The sequence below is a fragment of the Haliotis rufescens genome, unplaced genomic scaffold (genome assembly GCF_023055435.1).
Source record: "Haliotis rufescens isolate VD_foot unplaced genomic scaffold, xgHalRufe1.0.p SCAF_21, whole genome shotgun sequence".
Taxonomy (NCBI): domain Eukaryota; kingdom Metazoa; phylum Mollusca; class Gastropoda; order Lepetellida; family Haliotidae; genus Haliotis; species Haliotis rufescens.
The window spans coordinates 279,966-296,383 of NW_025963902.1; the positions used below are offsets into that span (position 1 = coordinate 279,966).

General features: G+C 41.7%; 1 protein-coding gene and 1 long non-coding RNA gene across 2 annotated transcripts; one reads left to right on the top strand and one right to left on the bottom strand.

The window, feature by feature from the left end:
- The first annotated feature begins 1,825 nt into the window (after positions 1-1,825).
- LOC124141673 (putative phospholipase B-like 2) lies at positions 1,826-16,060 on the top strand. The gene is made up of 11 exons (XM_046509722.2): positions 1,826-2,018; positions 2,847-3,105; positions 3,999-4,093; positions 4,480-4,703; positions 8,231-8,322; positions 9,000-9,160; positions 10,469-10,555; positions 11,163-11,234; positions 11,509-11,661; positions 13,012-13,171; positions 15,443-16,060. Exons 1-11 carry the CDS (start codon positions 1,831-1,833, stop codon positions 15,650-15,652), a joined length of 1,701 nt encoding a protein of 566 aa, XP_046365678.2. The 5' UTR covers positions 1,826-1,830; the 3' UTR covers positions 15,653-16,060.
- Positions 5,123-6,346, bottom strand: LOC124141676. The gene is made up of 3 exons (XR_007222560.1): positions 6,246-6,346; positions 5,582-5,713; positions 5,123-5,247 (listed from the first exon to the last, which is right to left on the bottom strand). It is a non-coding gene; the product is annotated as an uncharacterized LOC124141676 (long non-coding RNA).
- Positions 16,061-16,418: the final 358 nt, after the last annotated feature.

Genomic DNA, 16,418 nt, shown 5'->3' on the forward strand with positions numbered 1-16,418 from the left:
TGTGATTATTTCACTTTGTTCAATACGTAATTGAAATCTCACGATAAAACTATTTTCTCAAAATTTGAAGTTTGTTCACACCTGAAGTTATCCATTACATTTCTGTGATCGGATTTGTCATAGACGTTGTATTGGAAAATTAAAAGCTCGGAATTGTCTTGGGTCGGGATCTTGTATGAAGTGGTGATATGATGCAATCTTCTCACAGGTGGCCCAGTCCAAGACGCTGCTGCAATTTGTTGTGCAGAGTTGTGCCCTTAGGCAATTCAGGATTCAATGATCGGGGGTTTGAATCCCCTGTTGGCTGACCCTGATTCTGGCCTTTGGCTTGTCAGCACCAGGTTTATGAGGTACGCCCTATGGAATCAGTTTCTGCGGATAATCGAGGATGGTTATTCGCAGACGTTGACGTTAGCATTTACACCTCTTTTCACCCCACGAGCAGCATGTGTCAGTTCCGTTACCATGTGTTTTATCCAATTGGGGATTGAGGTGTGATTCTCTCTTTTTTGAAAGCCATGGACCTCTCTCAGGGTCTGGGGCCTGCCTATAGGGCTTCCCTCTATATGAGGGGCGGTGGGTTAGTCTAGTGGTTAAAGCGTTCGCTCGTAACGCCAGAGATCTGGGTTCGATTCCCCACATGGGTGCAACGTGTGAAGCCCATTTCTGGTCCCCCCGGCGTGATATTGCTGGAATATAGCTCAAGGCGGCGTAAAACCATACTCACTCACCCAGTCACTCACACCTTCAAGATGAAGTTGACACGCTGTGATATACCGTATTCGACGTAATAAGCGCCCCGCTCCAATAAGCGCCCACGGCGATATTTGCTAATATATTGGCTCGTGAACCACCCCAATTAGCTCCCTTTCCGATTGATCAATGTACACAGGACTTATTTTGAGAGCGCCATGGGCGCTTATTACGTCGAATACGGTGACTGAAATGCCGTTGAAAGAACATTTAATCCACGTATGTTGAGTATAGGTTGGAACTACTCCGGCCAATACCAGACTTAAGCCAGTGTATACCAACTACAATGTGCTAAAGTCAGTCCAGTGCCAATAGCTTCTGTCCCACAGTAGACAACCAAGTGAAACACAGCTACCAAATGACGCATGGGGGTATGGATTCAACAGAGTTACGTCCCTTGAGAGGTGCAGTATCCTATGGCTGTTGATTCACACTGACAATGATCCTTGGTCTGTCAGCCCCATTGCCTTCATTATGGGTTTCACCAAAGTGATAAACTTTGAGACCTGCAGCAACTCCGGTCTTTCCTCCCACGTTATGCAGACACAGGGTGTGAAATGGAATAGTGTTTAAAGCGATGTTAAACCCATTTCACCCAATCCTGCACCAGAATCTCTTCAAGGAGACACCCACGAGGTACTGTGGACCTGCATCAGAATTATTTCAAGGAGATACGCATGAGGTACTGTGGACCTGCACCAGAATCTCTTCAAGGAGACACCCACGAGGTACTGTGGGATCTGCATCAGAATCCCCAAAGGAGAAGAGTTGTATACTGGAAGTAGTACATCATTCTATCAGCAAATGGTTTACATCCTTGCTGACTTGGTTGATTTCATCGTATCCTAATTGCATCGATCGTTGCTCATGATGTCAGTCACTGGGTTGTCTGGTCCAGACTCGATTATTTAAGTCTGATTGGTCATTAGGAGCGACATAGAAGAGACATAACTCGTAATAGCCACTGGCGCTACGATAACAATCAGCTCTAACTATTCATCTGGCCATGCACATTTTATGTACATGAGATACGTCTGATAACATAACCATTATCCAGACAGTCACATGACAGGCAAGATGGCGACCGCCGTGCATGTTGTGGTGTTGGCGGTGTTGTTGTCGGTGGTTGTAGGGGAGGCAGCACATCGAGTCAACGTTCACGCCGTGTATGATGAAACCAGTGGGCGGTTCCAGGTACTCGAGGGATTCACCACAGAGGATTCCCTGGCGTGGGCACAGTTCATCAACTCCGTCAATGAAACTGGGTGTGTTTTGCCGTGTTGATACACTGAAATATTATTTATGTCTATATTCCTGACAGATGTTGAATTTACCTTTTAAATTCTGATCTTTTCACTCTTTATATGCTCTTTCTTGTATAGCTGTTCTGTCGGATGTATTTCTACATTAATAGCTCCGAACACCCACTCAATCGAGTAGATTGGAGTGATATGTATTGATGTTTGATTTAGAATGCTATACACGATAAACATAAAAACATGTCAACACTGTATCTTTGCAATTTATTTTAAGTGAAAAGAATTTTCAGTACGGTAAATTTATTTTTTTTGATCTACAGATTGTGATTTGTGAAATATTGATTTATTAATATTGTTGTATCTCTCCCTTAAACCGCCAACTTCCATGAGAGTCCCTGTCGGCAATACGTCACAAATATGTTATGATCCCGATTTGTTATAAACTGTTGGTCAAAGAAGGTGTATACACTAGAAAATTGGATTTGACCAAAAAATCTAAAAGTTATTGAAACGTTACTGTACGCCACATCGGACATTTATACCCCAGTTTTCCTCATATCCGATTTTTCGTAATATCCCACTATTCGCGGTCACTCAGCACTATTCGTAATATCCGACTATACGGCACACCTGACAATTCGTAGTACCCCACTATTCGTCATATCCCACTAATCGTCATACCAGACTGTTCGTAATATCCGGCTACATGTATTCGTATCATCACACCATTCGTCTTATCCGAACATTCGTAATATCCGACTACTCGTACTAACCCACTATTCGTCATAACCGATTTGACTGTAAACGACAATGTCATGTTCTCCATTAACACAGATGGGGTTATCTAGAACTAAGCACGCAGTATGAATACGATGAAAAATACAACGACTCCATGTTGGCCTACGCTGCCGGCTTGGTGGAGGGCTACGTCACACGTGACCTCATCAACATGCACTGGGAGAACACCATGGCCGGCTACTGCGACGAACCCTACTCCGCCTACTGTCAACGTCTGCGCGACTTCCTCGAGACCAACTTAAACTGGATTCGAACCTCAATCAAGAACAACCCCGATGACCCCTACTGGCATCAGGTTAGTGATTGAATGAATGTCACTGAACGCCGCAGCCAGCTCCAGATGTAGGTAAATCAGTTTCATTAAAATCAGACCTTAGTTCTCGCTACCGCTAAAAAAAGATCTGAAGACATCCCATTTGGGGTCACGTCAGAACGACCTTTCATCCGACAAATCAGTGCGTCGCTTACCAGATTATGAAAGTGACACTCGGAATGTGATTTCTAATCATGCAATCTCGAAAACTTTAACATGGATTATTCTAAACGATAGTGTCGGGTTTAACGACTGAATCCTTACACTCTAGACATCTATTAGCCATTCCAGAATGTTTTTTTTGTTTAGGTTTCCACATTGTAATCGAGAATATGTCAAAATATGTTTCGAAGCGTAGTCGCCAATTTGAAATTTGTGCCGTAAAGCACGAGAAAGCTGCCTTCTGATTGGTCATTTCATTGGTCGGTCTGACGCGATGTCCGCAGATCTTTGTTTAGCGGTAGCGAGAACTAAGATCCGATTTTAATGAGATTGTAGGTAAATATGCGTTACATGGAATCTGTATCTTCTGATTGTGATATCTTAAATGATGTAAGTATTTCTACTCCAGTCCTGCCCGAGGTATTGAGTAGAGGAATAAGCCGAGTGTACCCGAGTGTACCCTAGTGTACCCGAGTATATTTTCTGTGTGTCCCAGGTGTCCCAGGTGGAGATGTATCAGGTAGCGGATATAGTCGAGCGTACCCAAATGTTCCCGAGTGTATTTTCTGTGTCCCAGGTGGAGATGTATTAAGTAGCGGATATAGCCGAGTGTTCCCGAGTGCATTTTCTGTGTGTCCCAGGTGGAGATGTATTAAGTAGCGGATATAGCCGAGTGTACCCGAGTGTTCCCGAGTGTATTTTCTGTGTCCCAGGTGGAGATGTTCTACACCCAGCTGCGGGGGATGTCCGACGGCTACAACAATGACCCTCAGAGGCCCTCGCTGGACATAGACCCATTCGGGTTGTAGTAAGTACAGCGGCTGACTTCAGATCAGTTCAGAATGGTACTCGACATTGAATAGTAGGGAAAGGATAGCCGAACGATACAAAGCGCAGCAACCCGAAATGTCGAGTTGCGTCCCTTAGATGTGCCATGATCTGCAAGGTGTGTTCGAATTAAAGACCCCACCGTGCTTGTCGGTTTCCTCAAAGTACTGATCTCTCAAGATGTATCACTTCCGGTTTCGTCACCTTAGGTTGACATAACTGAATGTTTGTTTCCAACTTTTATCATTTATTTGTTTTGCTTCTCGTCTCATTTACCAATACAGAGGTGTAATACACGAAAAGAAATTGGGGCTGATTAAACAGTTACAATGCCTTGTTGGTATAGTTTCTCTCCCTTGGGTCCAGCATGTTCCAGATCAGTGACGACGTGGGGGATCTGGAGGTAGCGCTTCACAAACCCGGCGTCAGGGTCGACCAGCCACGACGTGGTCACTGCTCCGCCATCGTCAAAGTCGACCCTGAGTACGGGGACCTCCTCGTCGCCCACAACACGTGGACCAGCTACAAGAACATGCTGCGCATGCTCAAGAAATACACGCTACAGTACAGCATGACTGACGCCATGAAGGGTAAGATGTGATCAATGAGGTCATTGTCTTCGTTTTACATAACATTTCCGGTTCTTATTTTACAATACAAAGGCAAATGTTCTATTAAGTATATATTATTTTCTTGCATGAATTTCATGAACTTAGTGACAATGAGATAGATCGAAAGTAGTTCCGTCATAACGTGATATTGTACTCCAGTGAAATATCGATTTTTTATTATATACATAAGTATGAAATATATAGATATATAGTGAAAATATAAATGGTATTGTGAAATAAATTTGAAAAATGATATTTCACTGCAGTGAAAATATAAGCTTATATTTTAACCGGTGAAAATATAAGGTTTGAACCGGAACTACTTTCATCTCGAGTTACTTCCCCTTGACACAAAGGCATAATTTCATGATTACCTCCCTTGGATCGTCTGCTAGCCAAAATGAGCGACAACATTGAGAGAGGTGATGTGGATAATTTATTATCTGCAATAGATTACAGCATACTTGGTGATAAAAAGTATAAATCTATCAGTGATGATGATGTTTCAAGGTTTCTTCGAGATCTGGAAAATGAAAACACAAGAAAGAAGACAGATAGAGACATTAGAATTATTAGTGATTACCTAGTGATGGTTGAGGGGGAAACTAGAAAAATTGAAGAAATCGATGCAGTATCTTTAGATTCCTATTTGTCAAGATTTTTTCTGTCAGTAAAAAAGAATGATGGATCAGAATATGAACCAGTCATTCTAAAAAGGTACCAATCTTCCCTACAAAGATACTTGAAACAAATGGGTTCTACATTTAACATCATTTCCAATATCACATTTGAAAGATCTAGAGAAACACTCAAATGCAAACAAAAAGAACTTAAACCAATGGGTAAAGGCAACAAACCCAAGGCTGCTGAAGAGCTGTCAGATATGGATATTGATGCCATGTACGATGCCAAGACCCTCGGAAGTGATAACCCACACAGCCTCCTTCACACCATGTGGATGATTTGTTGTCTGAACTTCGGCATGAGAACTGGAAAAGAAACCAGAAATTTACAATGGGGAGACATTGACATTAGAAATGATGATGATGGATCCGAGTATCTTATCTTTATAAGTGAGCGACAAACAAAAACAAGACCTGGGGATAATCCTAAAAACATACGGCAAATAAAACCAAGAGCCTGTTCAACACCAGAAGACCTGGAAAAATGCCCTGTCAATGCATATAAATTGTACAGACAAAGACGACCACCAGCCTCGTGTACACCAGACAGTCCATTTTTTCTAGCAGTCAATAACAACAGGAAGGAACAGTCGTACTGGTACAAAAATGCCCCACTGGGTGTCAACAAGCTATATGGAATTATGAAGGCTATGACAGAAGGTGCTGACATAGCCGATGACAAAAGATTGACACCATACAGGTAAATATTCAATATCTATATTAGTTTTGGATAAACACTTCAGTATAATATTGGGAAAAACAATGACAATCAGCCATAAAGTAAGTCAAAATAAATTAGGTAATAAATATCAAATAAATGGCATGATATTGAATATACCTGAATCATTTGGGTTTTTTTCAGTATGAGGAAACACCTGGTCCAGAAGTTGACAGACAGTGGCGTTTCTCCCAATGACATCATTCAGATATCTGGTGAGATAACAGCTGTAAACATAAAAAAATGAATTTATGAAATATTTATACTACATATATTAAAACAATAAAATTATATGGAAAAAACATATTTAGAAATAGATTTTGAAGGTTGGTATTCCACTGAAGTGAAAATATACATTAATTTTATCTACACTTATTTAATAAGTCTGAGGACAATAACAAATGTAGTTTCCTTTTTAAATATCAATGGTTAAAATGTGTTTGTATAAGTTAGTTATATTCATTTTGTTGGTATTTTGAATATTATGAGAACATATATTGGTAAAAAAATAAACATTTGGCCTCATGCTATAAACTTGTTGTTTTAAGACATTAAAGTAATGAAATACCAAATACAAAATAAAATACTCTTTAGAGAAATACAAATATCATTCATTCGTCTTTCAAAATATGGATAAACTGTTATTTTGAATTATTTTGTTTTACAAATTTCAGGCCACAAAAGCGTGAATTCGATAAATAATTCCTCAAGTATGAATACTGAAAAGCAGAAGGGAATATCTCGCATTCTGTCAAACAGTAACACCGCCAGCAGCACAGTCACAACAGCTGATCGAAATCCGGATTCGGCACCAATGCAGGGTGGATTTGCGATGCAATCTGTGTCCAACCGCCTTCAGAATCAACATTTTCTGACAAGCTTGTTGTCTGGAAATACCATCAACGGAAATGTTAACATATGTTTATAACCTGACATGTTCAATGTATCAATGTCCTCCGAAAAACACACTGCAAATGCGACAACATCAAACACATGTGAAGACGAGTTACCACCATTGAAAAGACCATGCTTGCAATAGAATGACAAGATCATCTTGAAATATGGCATAAATAATGTTCGTCATAAAATATTGACAACAGAATATGTTTGGACTTACCTTTTCACGTTCATATTCAGTGTTTGTTATATCCTTTTACGTTGTTGACTTTGTTGACAAAAGTTCAAACTTTCGAAGCGAAGCGAGTGTGCGACGTTGTTTTTCTCTGAACACAATCAGCTGACTATGGATTATTATGTATTCCTACGCATTGACGTTAGTGCGAAACATTGTTTGGACAATGAGTTGTATACAATAATACATTAAGAAATTGATAAAATGCCAATTTCAATAAATGTTTTTGATTCACATTTGTAATTTGTTTTCTTTGACAATTTGAAATGAGTATAAATTGAGCGAACTATTTACTTCATCGTAGTAAAAGCGACAGGTCGTATGTGAGCAGGTCGAGCCGCGAGAAATATCGTCGTTCTCGTAGTTGAAAGATCTGACTAAATTTCAATTTAAAATATGTTAAAGTGGGAGATGTATATAATAAATAGACTACTTCATGCTTTTTTGTCGAATACGATTTATATTTCGTCGAGTGAAGCCTCAAACCCCATATTGTTTCTCGATCTTCGATCTCGAAACAATATGGGGTTTGAGGCTTCACTCGACGAAATATAAATCGTATTCGACAAAAAGCATGAAGTAGCCTCTATTTATTTAGAGAGAAATATTGTATTTCATCACTCAATGCATAATGAAGAGACCAGTGTGTTTCAGTGCAGTATAATATGATATATTATGAATACATCATCATATAATAAAGCAAATGGTACATGTTCATATTCCTTGTGTTCCTTGATCAGGCGCCACCCTTAACCTAATCAGACGTTATTTCACATATTGAGGTAACGTTAGATTCCGCGTTTGAATACAATGCTGGAGTGACTGTGCTCTTACGACAAGCATGGGTTGCTGAAGTTCGATTCCTACCCGGAATCTTCACGGGTCTCTCCCACGTTAGCCGGACATGCCGTGAACTACTGCTCAGAGGGGAATAATACTCACTCACTCACTCAGTACCCCCTTGTGTCCCCAGGCGTGATGCCCAGGGGCAGTGTGTGGACGTTCTCCTCCTACCCCGGCTACCTCGTCTCCTCCGACGACTTCTACGTGCTCTCCTCCTGGATGGTAGGCGAACGTTCTCCAAACATCCCGGGTTTAGACTTTTTCAGGCACGGTGGCGTAGCCCAGTGGTTACAGTGTTCGCCCGTCCGCTTTCAAGTCGGGTTCTGTATGTTTTCAACATCTAACAAATTCGTGTCCCCAATCTTGATGTCGTTATGGGCTTAACACAGTACCAAAGTAGGGAGTCGAACTCAGGCTTCCCAAGTGAAAAACAAGGGTGTTTACTATTAGGCTAACACAGTATCCCTGACACGGGGATGGTGTCAAGAAACCCCTAGAGGTAGCCAGTGAGCGCTCATGCCATGCGCTGCTTAATCCCCAAACGAGGCTTACATTGCCGTTTTAATTTGACGTCACAAGTTTATCCCCAAAAATATATTGTCTCAGAAAATGCTTGAAAAATATATGTTTGCTTGTTTGCTTTAACCTATTGAAAAAAAAGGAACTGCCTTCAATAGAAAAGACGTTGATGCAAGAAGATTTTTTGTGAAATAAATATTTAGGCTTAAGGTTTGAATCTTCGGGTGCCACTCCCTGGCTTGATTGTAAGCCTTACGGACAAGGAAAGTGGGTCGATACTGGGAAGCCGGGATACTGTAGGACTATTTCTCACTACAACGTGGATGAATCTTACGTAGGAAGATGAGGACTGTATTGTGCATCATGTGTGTTGTCTCCAGGTCACCATGGAAACAACAATCCCCAACAACAACTCCGCCCTGTACCAGCACACGAAGCCCGAGGGGTGCGTGTTGGAGCCCGTGCGGGTGTGGGCGGCCAACAGACTGGCCGCGACGGGACAGGAGTGGGTGCTTAACTTCAGCCGGTACAACAGCGGCACGTGAGTCCATCACTCAGTTGGGACACCTGTGGCCCAGTCGTCTTAAGGGCCCCCCACATTGACGCAGCGCGCGAGCGGCGCGCCCGCTTTAAAGAAATCGCAACAGTGCTATTTCAATGAACTGCCAATGCTCATGCGGCGCGCTAGCGGCGCGCGGGCGTCGTGATTTTCGAATCGCTCAAAAAGCGATTTTTAACGCGTGACGCCCCGACGCATGGGGGGATCCCCTAGTTGTGTCTACAGTTGGTTGATTTTTTAGATATAGATGGTCCAATATATCTCAATATTTCGTCAAACTTGGTCTTCGGCATTCTGAAATACTCAGAAAACATACTATCATCAAGTTCTAGTTCTTTCACCAATGTGTTGTATTCTGTATTTTCTTTTTTTCTTGTAGTTTATGTATCCACTTTGGATCTTTTTGATTTTGTTTGTCTTCTCCTCATGAGATACAACAGGATTACTGTTCGTTTTCGTTGTTGCTGTCGGATTCTAGAGATGGTTAATGATCTGGAGCAAATAAAAGACTGTTAAATAAATTTGGATCTGTGATATATTGATATCCTTCACGAATGGTCAAAGGCATAAAACCATGGTTTTCCTTTAACGCGCTGCTTCAGTATGGGCGGTAGAGCAGCGCGTTATTGTGGAGAAAAAACGCGTTGTCGCGCTGCGCCGCTCGCGCGCTGCGTCAGTGTGGGGGAGCCTTTAGACGTCACAATTAACTGTACAGAAGTGTCTCCGTGAGACGTTCCAGAAGCTCGCGGCCTTGAGTTCGAATCCTAGATTTGCTTTGATTATGTTTTCAGGTTTGTTTGCGCCAAGTTCCTGCTCTTGGGTTTCACACCTTCAGCAAGCCATGCTTGCTGCAAGCGGCGACTAGCGGAATCGGGTGGTCAGGCTCGCTGAATTGGGTGATGCATGTCATCATATCTGAATTGCGTTAATCGATGCTCATGAAGTCAATCACTGGATTGTCTGGTCCAGACTCGTTTATTTACAGACCGCCATCAAATAGCTGGAATATTGCTGATTGCGGCGTTAAACAACAACAACAAATTTGTGGAATTTAGTTTCCGACATATGGGGAGTCTGGTAATAAATAATTATGGTGTGTGAGTAGGTTATTCTTTTGACTTTCACCCAGTTGTGTTGTAAACAAAAAGATGGAGAAATGTTCCTTTGCGGATAACTAAAAGAGAAAAGTATATATACATGTATATGAAAGTTCATTTGAGTCATTTCCCTTTGACTGGTGTTTTGTTTGTTGTTGTTGTTTTTTCATTTTGTTTTCATTTTTTGGTTAAGCTACAACAACCAGTGGATGATTGTGGACCAAAAACTGGTTCAAGAAAATCTTCCCCCGGGGGTACTGACGATTGTAGAGCAGATGCCGTAAGTACCCATCCTGCCCCGGGGGTCATGGCCTGTTGCAGCACATTCAACAGCGGATTATACGCAGTGGTAATACCGTATGATATGCAGCATCTTTAACGTACGCAGGGTCAATAACATATTTTATTACCCGTAAAACCGAGTTTATAAAATCGTATGTGCGCTCCATGTAGTGGAAATATCACTTCAAGCGCACCAATGTGTATTGTTTACGTCATCAGCACGGTATTGTTGATGTCATTCGAATCTGATTGTGACGTAAGGTCGGAATGACGTCACAGTAGAAACGACGTCATAGCTGTCATTCGACAATTGTGGTTTTCTAAGACGGCGGTCGTGATAAGTACGTGTTTTTAAAGGGGAGCTCAAAAGAATAAAGAAGTTATGGGCAATAAAGAAATGATTACACTCGCATGGGTGTCGTGCTGATGTTTCGAGATGGATGGTGATAGACGTGATTGTCTTCCGATGGGATAAAAGTCCCATTCCTGGTGTGTCCGTCGTGTTTTTTCATGGATTATTCTTTAAAGCGTCGTAAACTGGTGTTGATTTTTATAAACTAATCCCCCTTTAATTAATTATGTTTCATATAATTCCATATTTTCAGGGGCTACGTTGAATATGCAGATGTGACTGACGTCTTAACGAAAAACACCTACTGGGCCAGCTATAACATTGCGTAAGTCCAAAATGAAATATGACTGTTTCCGGTTTCCCAACCGACCCTTATCTGGTTTCATCGATCTTAAAATCTTTTTTCTTGTGTTTTATCAAATTGCACCATACTTTTATCACCACCCCGGAATTGTTTGTATATTATTCCTTGGGCGTTTCGCTTCTGTGCGGCCATTTTTAGAAATAAAATATACGTCTTGTTGCAACCAGTTGTATGGTGTTACTATTCCGAATAAAGTGAAATGAATTTTGTTTGGACTAATAAACTGTTTTGACAGATATTTCCCGAAAATATTCAACATGAGCGGCCAACAACAGTTTGTCGACAAGTATGGGGACTACTTCACGCACGACATGTGCCGCCGTGCTCAGATATTCCGCCGCGATCACCACAAGGTCAAGGACAGAAATACGCTGTTTAATTTAATGAGGTACGGCTTGTAACCTGTACAGCAGGTTCAAGATTATATGCACGTATAAAACACTTTAACGCTCTATCCACAAGACCACGGATGGGAATCCGTGCTGATAGAGCAAGGATTATAACCTGGGAGAGTCTGTGATTCTCGCTCATAAAAAGCATATCCTTGCAAAACTAAGGGACACAACTCTCTTACTATGTGCAAAAACATCCCTCATCAAAATAAGACTACTTTCTTTTTTATCTGTTCGTTTCTTTGAACGAAAACCTACCAAATCACACGTGTACAATGCACAGAATAACATACAGCGTACTTCATAAAATACATAATTCACTGTTCATAAAGACAAACTATTATTACGTAAATATAAAGTATAACATAAAGTATCTTCCGTGTCGCCGCGACAGGAGACTACATTCGGTGTGGACTTCATGGGTTCGAATCCCGCTGGCGACACACGTTTTCCGTGAAATTGTTCTTTCATCAAGTTAGTTCCGAAGTTCCGTCATTGCCATGTGGTGTTTAACTGGCAATATAGTCAGTTAATACCCGGTCAAGAAAACAGAGCCATGGTTAAATGTGTAGTAATACACAATACTACAAAACGTAATTGACGGGTAAATAAAATATACAAGTCCTGTTTTACACTAGCAAATTTAACTAACACCCCGTCTTCATTGAGCACATGCTGTAATTTCGGTTCGGTATAATTTTGTCGGTCATGAAAAAAATTACATTACAACGTTACAAAGCCAATATATACTTAAAACTCTGACTCATAATCTGTAAGTCCCCATGGTCCCAGTATGGTGGTCTACCTTCAGTTGCTGGCGATCTATAGCCTGTTTTTATAATGTAATGGTATGTATAGTGCAATTGATTTTATGATTAGTTTACTTACTAATTTTAAATATATTTCTGTGATAAGCCTAGTTATTTTACTGTCCCTCGTTGGCAGGTTTTGATATAAGTTTCAATATATGTATTATATTTAACTACTGATAGTCACGATATGGCTGAAATATTGCCGATGTGACTAAAAAATTTAACTCACTCACTCGCTCACTCATAATCATCTCCTTATCTCAAAATGGCGGGCGTGACACTGACCTAGGCGGAAGTGAGGAGCGTCACGTGGTTTTGACGCCGAACGTGAAACATGATGCCCTACTCTGCACCGCTGCCGTGAACAGTCTACCAAGCAGGATTGTAAATTACTAACGTTGTTGTTTACTAACCTGGCCTTCTGGCCTCTGTTACTAAATTTAAATTAAAGTAAGTAGAATTCACGAGACCTTTTTTTCTCATTGTAGGTAAAGACAGGTTGACATATAAAATAAATCTTTCTGCTATTTGCAGGTACAACGACTTCCAACACGACCCCCTGTCTAAGTGCAACTGTACCCCGGGGTACAGCGCCGACCTCGCCATCGCAGCTCGCGACGACCTGAACGACGAAACCGGGACCTACCTCTACGACGCCCTAGGATACGCCATGAGGGGGGCTATAGACGTGAAGGTCAGATTTAGAATCACAGTATCGGGGTTCAACACAACCTCGATTATCCAGTTTATTATGTCTCATTTCTATGATGACAAATTATGCCAGGTCCTATTCCCAACTATAGCTTCGTTTTGAGCCACTGCTGAATGGCGTCATGCTAAATATAGTCATCCAATAGATGGAACTATTACATGCCTAATTCTTGATAGGAGAGATGGAGCTGGTGACGTCACTTCCGGGAAACGAAGCAATGTGGCTAATGCGTCCAGATTCGTTTTAGCTGGGAGATATGATACTCTGGATAATCGAGGGTTGTTTTAAATAGGAATTGTTAGCCTCCAGTAATTGTAGTGGCTAACAGCTGCGATGTCTTTCATTATGAGTGAGTGAGTGAGTGAGTTAATATTTAAAGCCACATCGGCACTATTTCAGCCATATCGTGACTTGAACAAGTTAAACATTTATATTATATATAAAAACCTGTCGCCGAAGGACAGTACAACAACTAGCAATATATCACAGATTATAATTTTAAAAACTAGTTTTAGAGCAATAAAATGATCAAATTATACCAGACGACACAGAATATACCGGGCTGTAGATCGCCAGCAACCAAAGTTAGGCCACCGTACCAGAGACCATGTCTTTCATTATGAACCCATGCTTGTTGTAAAAGGCGACTAACAGGATCAGGTGGTTGATGCATGTCACCGTATTCCAATCACTTGATTTATCTGTACAGACCGCCGTCATATAGCTGGAATATATTGCTGGGCGCGGCGTTAAACAACAAACAAACAAACACTATGAAATGTCAACTGCTCACTAACACGTGAGAAGTTTTTCTTTGCTGTTTGTGTTGAACCAAAGTCTGAATTTGCGCCGACATTCGGAGTTTCCGTCATGTGAAGTGCACATTGAAAAACATCGTAGATATTCTGTACCCCTTCATTCTAGAATTGTCCATGCAGGTAGCAAAAGTACTTTAAGTCCCCATGGACCCTAGCATGGTGATCTACCTTCAGCTGCTGGCGAACTATAGCCTTTTTTATATTGTACCGTAATTTATAGTGCTATCTTTTTTATAGTTGTATGCTAGTTTTAAATAATAAACTGTGATATTCTAGTAATTTTACTGTCCATCGATGACAGGTTTTAATTAAGTTGAAACTGTATGTATTAACATTTTTCGTCACGATATGGCTGAAATATTGCCGATGTGACGTAAAGCATTAACTCACTCACTCACTCACTCACTCATTCTAGAATTACCGATATTGGAGGGAAAACCTTACTCGTTTGTTTCTGGTTCACACTTATGTCCATGGGTATGTTGCGTTTGAATTTGGGGTATCAAAGTGAAACAAAATTATCAGCGTCAAGGCATTCACACTCATTCACTCACTCACTCCAGACTCAAGACTCGATTATTTACAGACCGCCGTCATGTAGCCGGAATATTGCTGAGGCCGACGTTAAACACCAAACAAACAAACAAGCAAATACAAAATATAACATGACACATAACATAATACATACTGGTCATTCAGGATGAAGATAAAATGTCAGTTGGGGTAAATAATAAATCGTTTGTGCCTTATTTCTAACACCGTTTAACTATAGAGTTCTCTCCCTTACACTGGCTTCCCATGAGGCCGTCTATCTGAAACTGGTCTTACGTCTTTTGAGTCGCGAAACAGTGATGTTGGTTTCGTCAGTCACATGCAAGCGAACATTTCCATCCCCAAGTCAAAATTCTTGATATCCTTAATGTCAGCCATGAGATGATAATATTCATTCAAGTACTGTTCAAGTATGTTTGTTTGTTGTTTATTGCAACACTCATGACGGTGGTCTGTATATAATTGAGTCTCCTCTTGAAAATCCAATGACTGACATCGTGAGCATCGAAATTGAGATATAGCACAACCGAGTCACCGAGCCTGACCACCCGATCCCGTTAGTCGCCTCTTATGACAAGCATGGGCTACTGGGGGCGGTCGGGTAGCCTAGTGGTTAAAGCGTTCGCTCGTTACGCCGAAGACCCGGGTTCGATTCCCCACATGGGTACAATGTGTGAAGCCCATTTTCTGGTGTCCCCCGCCGTGATATTGCTTGAATATTGCTAAAAGCGGCGTAAAACCATACTCACTCACTCACTCTCTGGGCTACGGAAGACCAGTTCTAACCAGGACCTTCACGGGTCTATTCCAGAAGGACACAAAACACCACTCACTATATATGTTGCTACATGCACACCACAATCTATATTTATCCCCGCCACAGATGGTAGGGACGGGGGAGATGCAGTGGCTGTTGTTTGATGCCGTCTCGGGGCCCACGTCTGACCAGCAACCGCCGTTCCAGTGGTCAAAGGTCAAGGACGCCGACACGTACCCCCACTTTGGACAGCCAGACATATTCAACTTTAAACCCGTGTCATTTAACGGAACAGTTTTACCACCTTTCACGCCCGCTTGGTACCCAGAAACATGACGTACAGTTAAACCTCGTTAATCCGGACGAACATGACATACAGTGAAACCTCGTTAATCCGGACGAACATGACATACAGTGAAACCTCGTTAATCCGGACTTGACTGTTCTGTGTCACGCCACTCGGATCGATGATATGCATCAACAAGCCTGACCCCCCGATCCCGTTAGTTGCCTCTTACGACAAGCATCGTCGCCTTTTACGACAAGCATGGGTTTCTGAAGACCTATTCTACCCCGGATCTTAACAGGTCTACTGTTCAGCGAAATCGTCCAGATTAACGAATCAGGGTAAAATTCCTTTATATCTTTACAGATGTCCCTGATACGTCAGGTGTCGGGATTATCGAGATGTCACTGTTCACAAAATTTTATGTTATTTACGGAATACTAATTTTTTTGTGTCTCTCTGTCTGTCTGTCTGTTTGTTGTTTAGGATCTCACTCTGCAATGTTCCAGTTATGTGTCAGCGATCTGTCAAGTATCGAATCTGGACCAGACAATCCAGTGGTTGACATGAGTATCAGACCGCCTCCGTGGTCTAGTGGTAGAGAGTCTGCCAGGAGAGCGGAAGGTCTGGGTCCGATCCCCCGCCGCGTCATACCAAAAGACGTTAAAAGATGGTACTTGTTGTTACCCTGTCTGGCGCTAAAACAAGGACTGGTCGGCTCGGAGTCAGTATACTGTGTCTGAGTGGGGTATTCATGTTAAACCCGCGGGATGGTATCTCCGTAAACAAGCACTATAACTCGGCATCAGTCCGGAC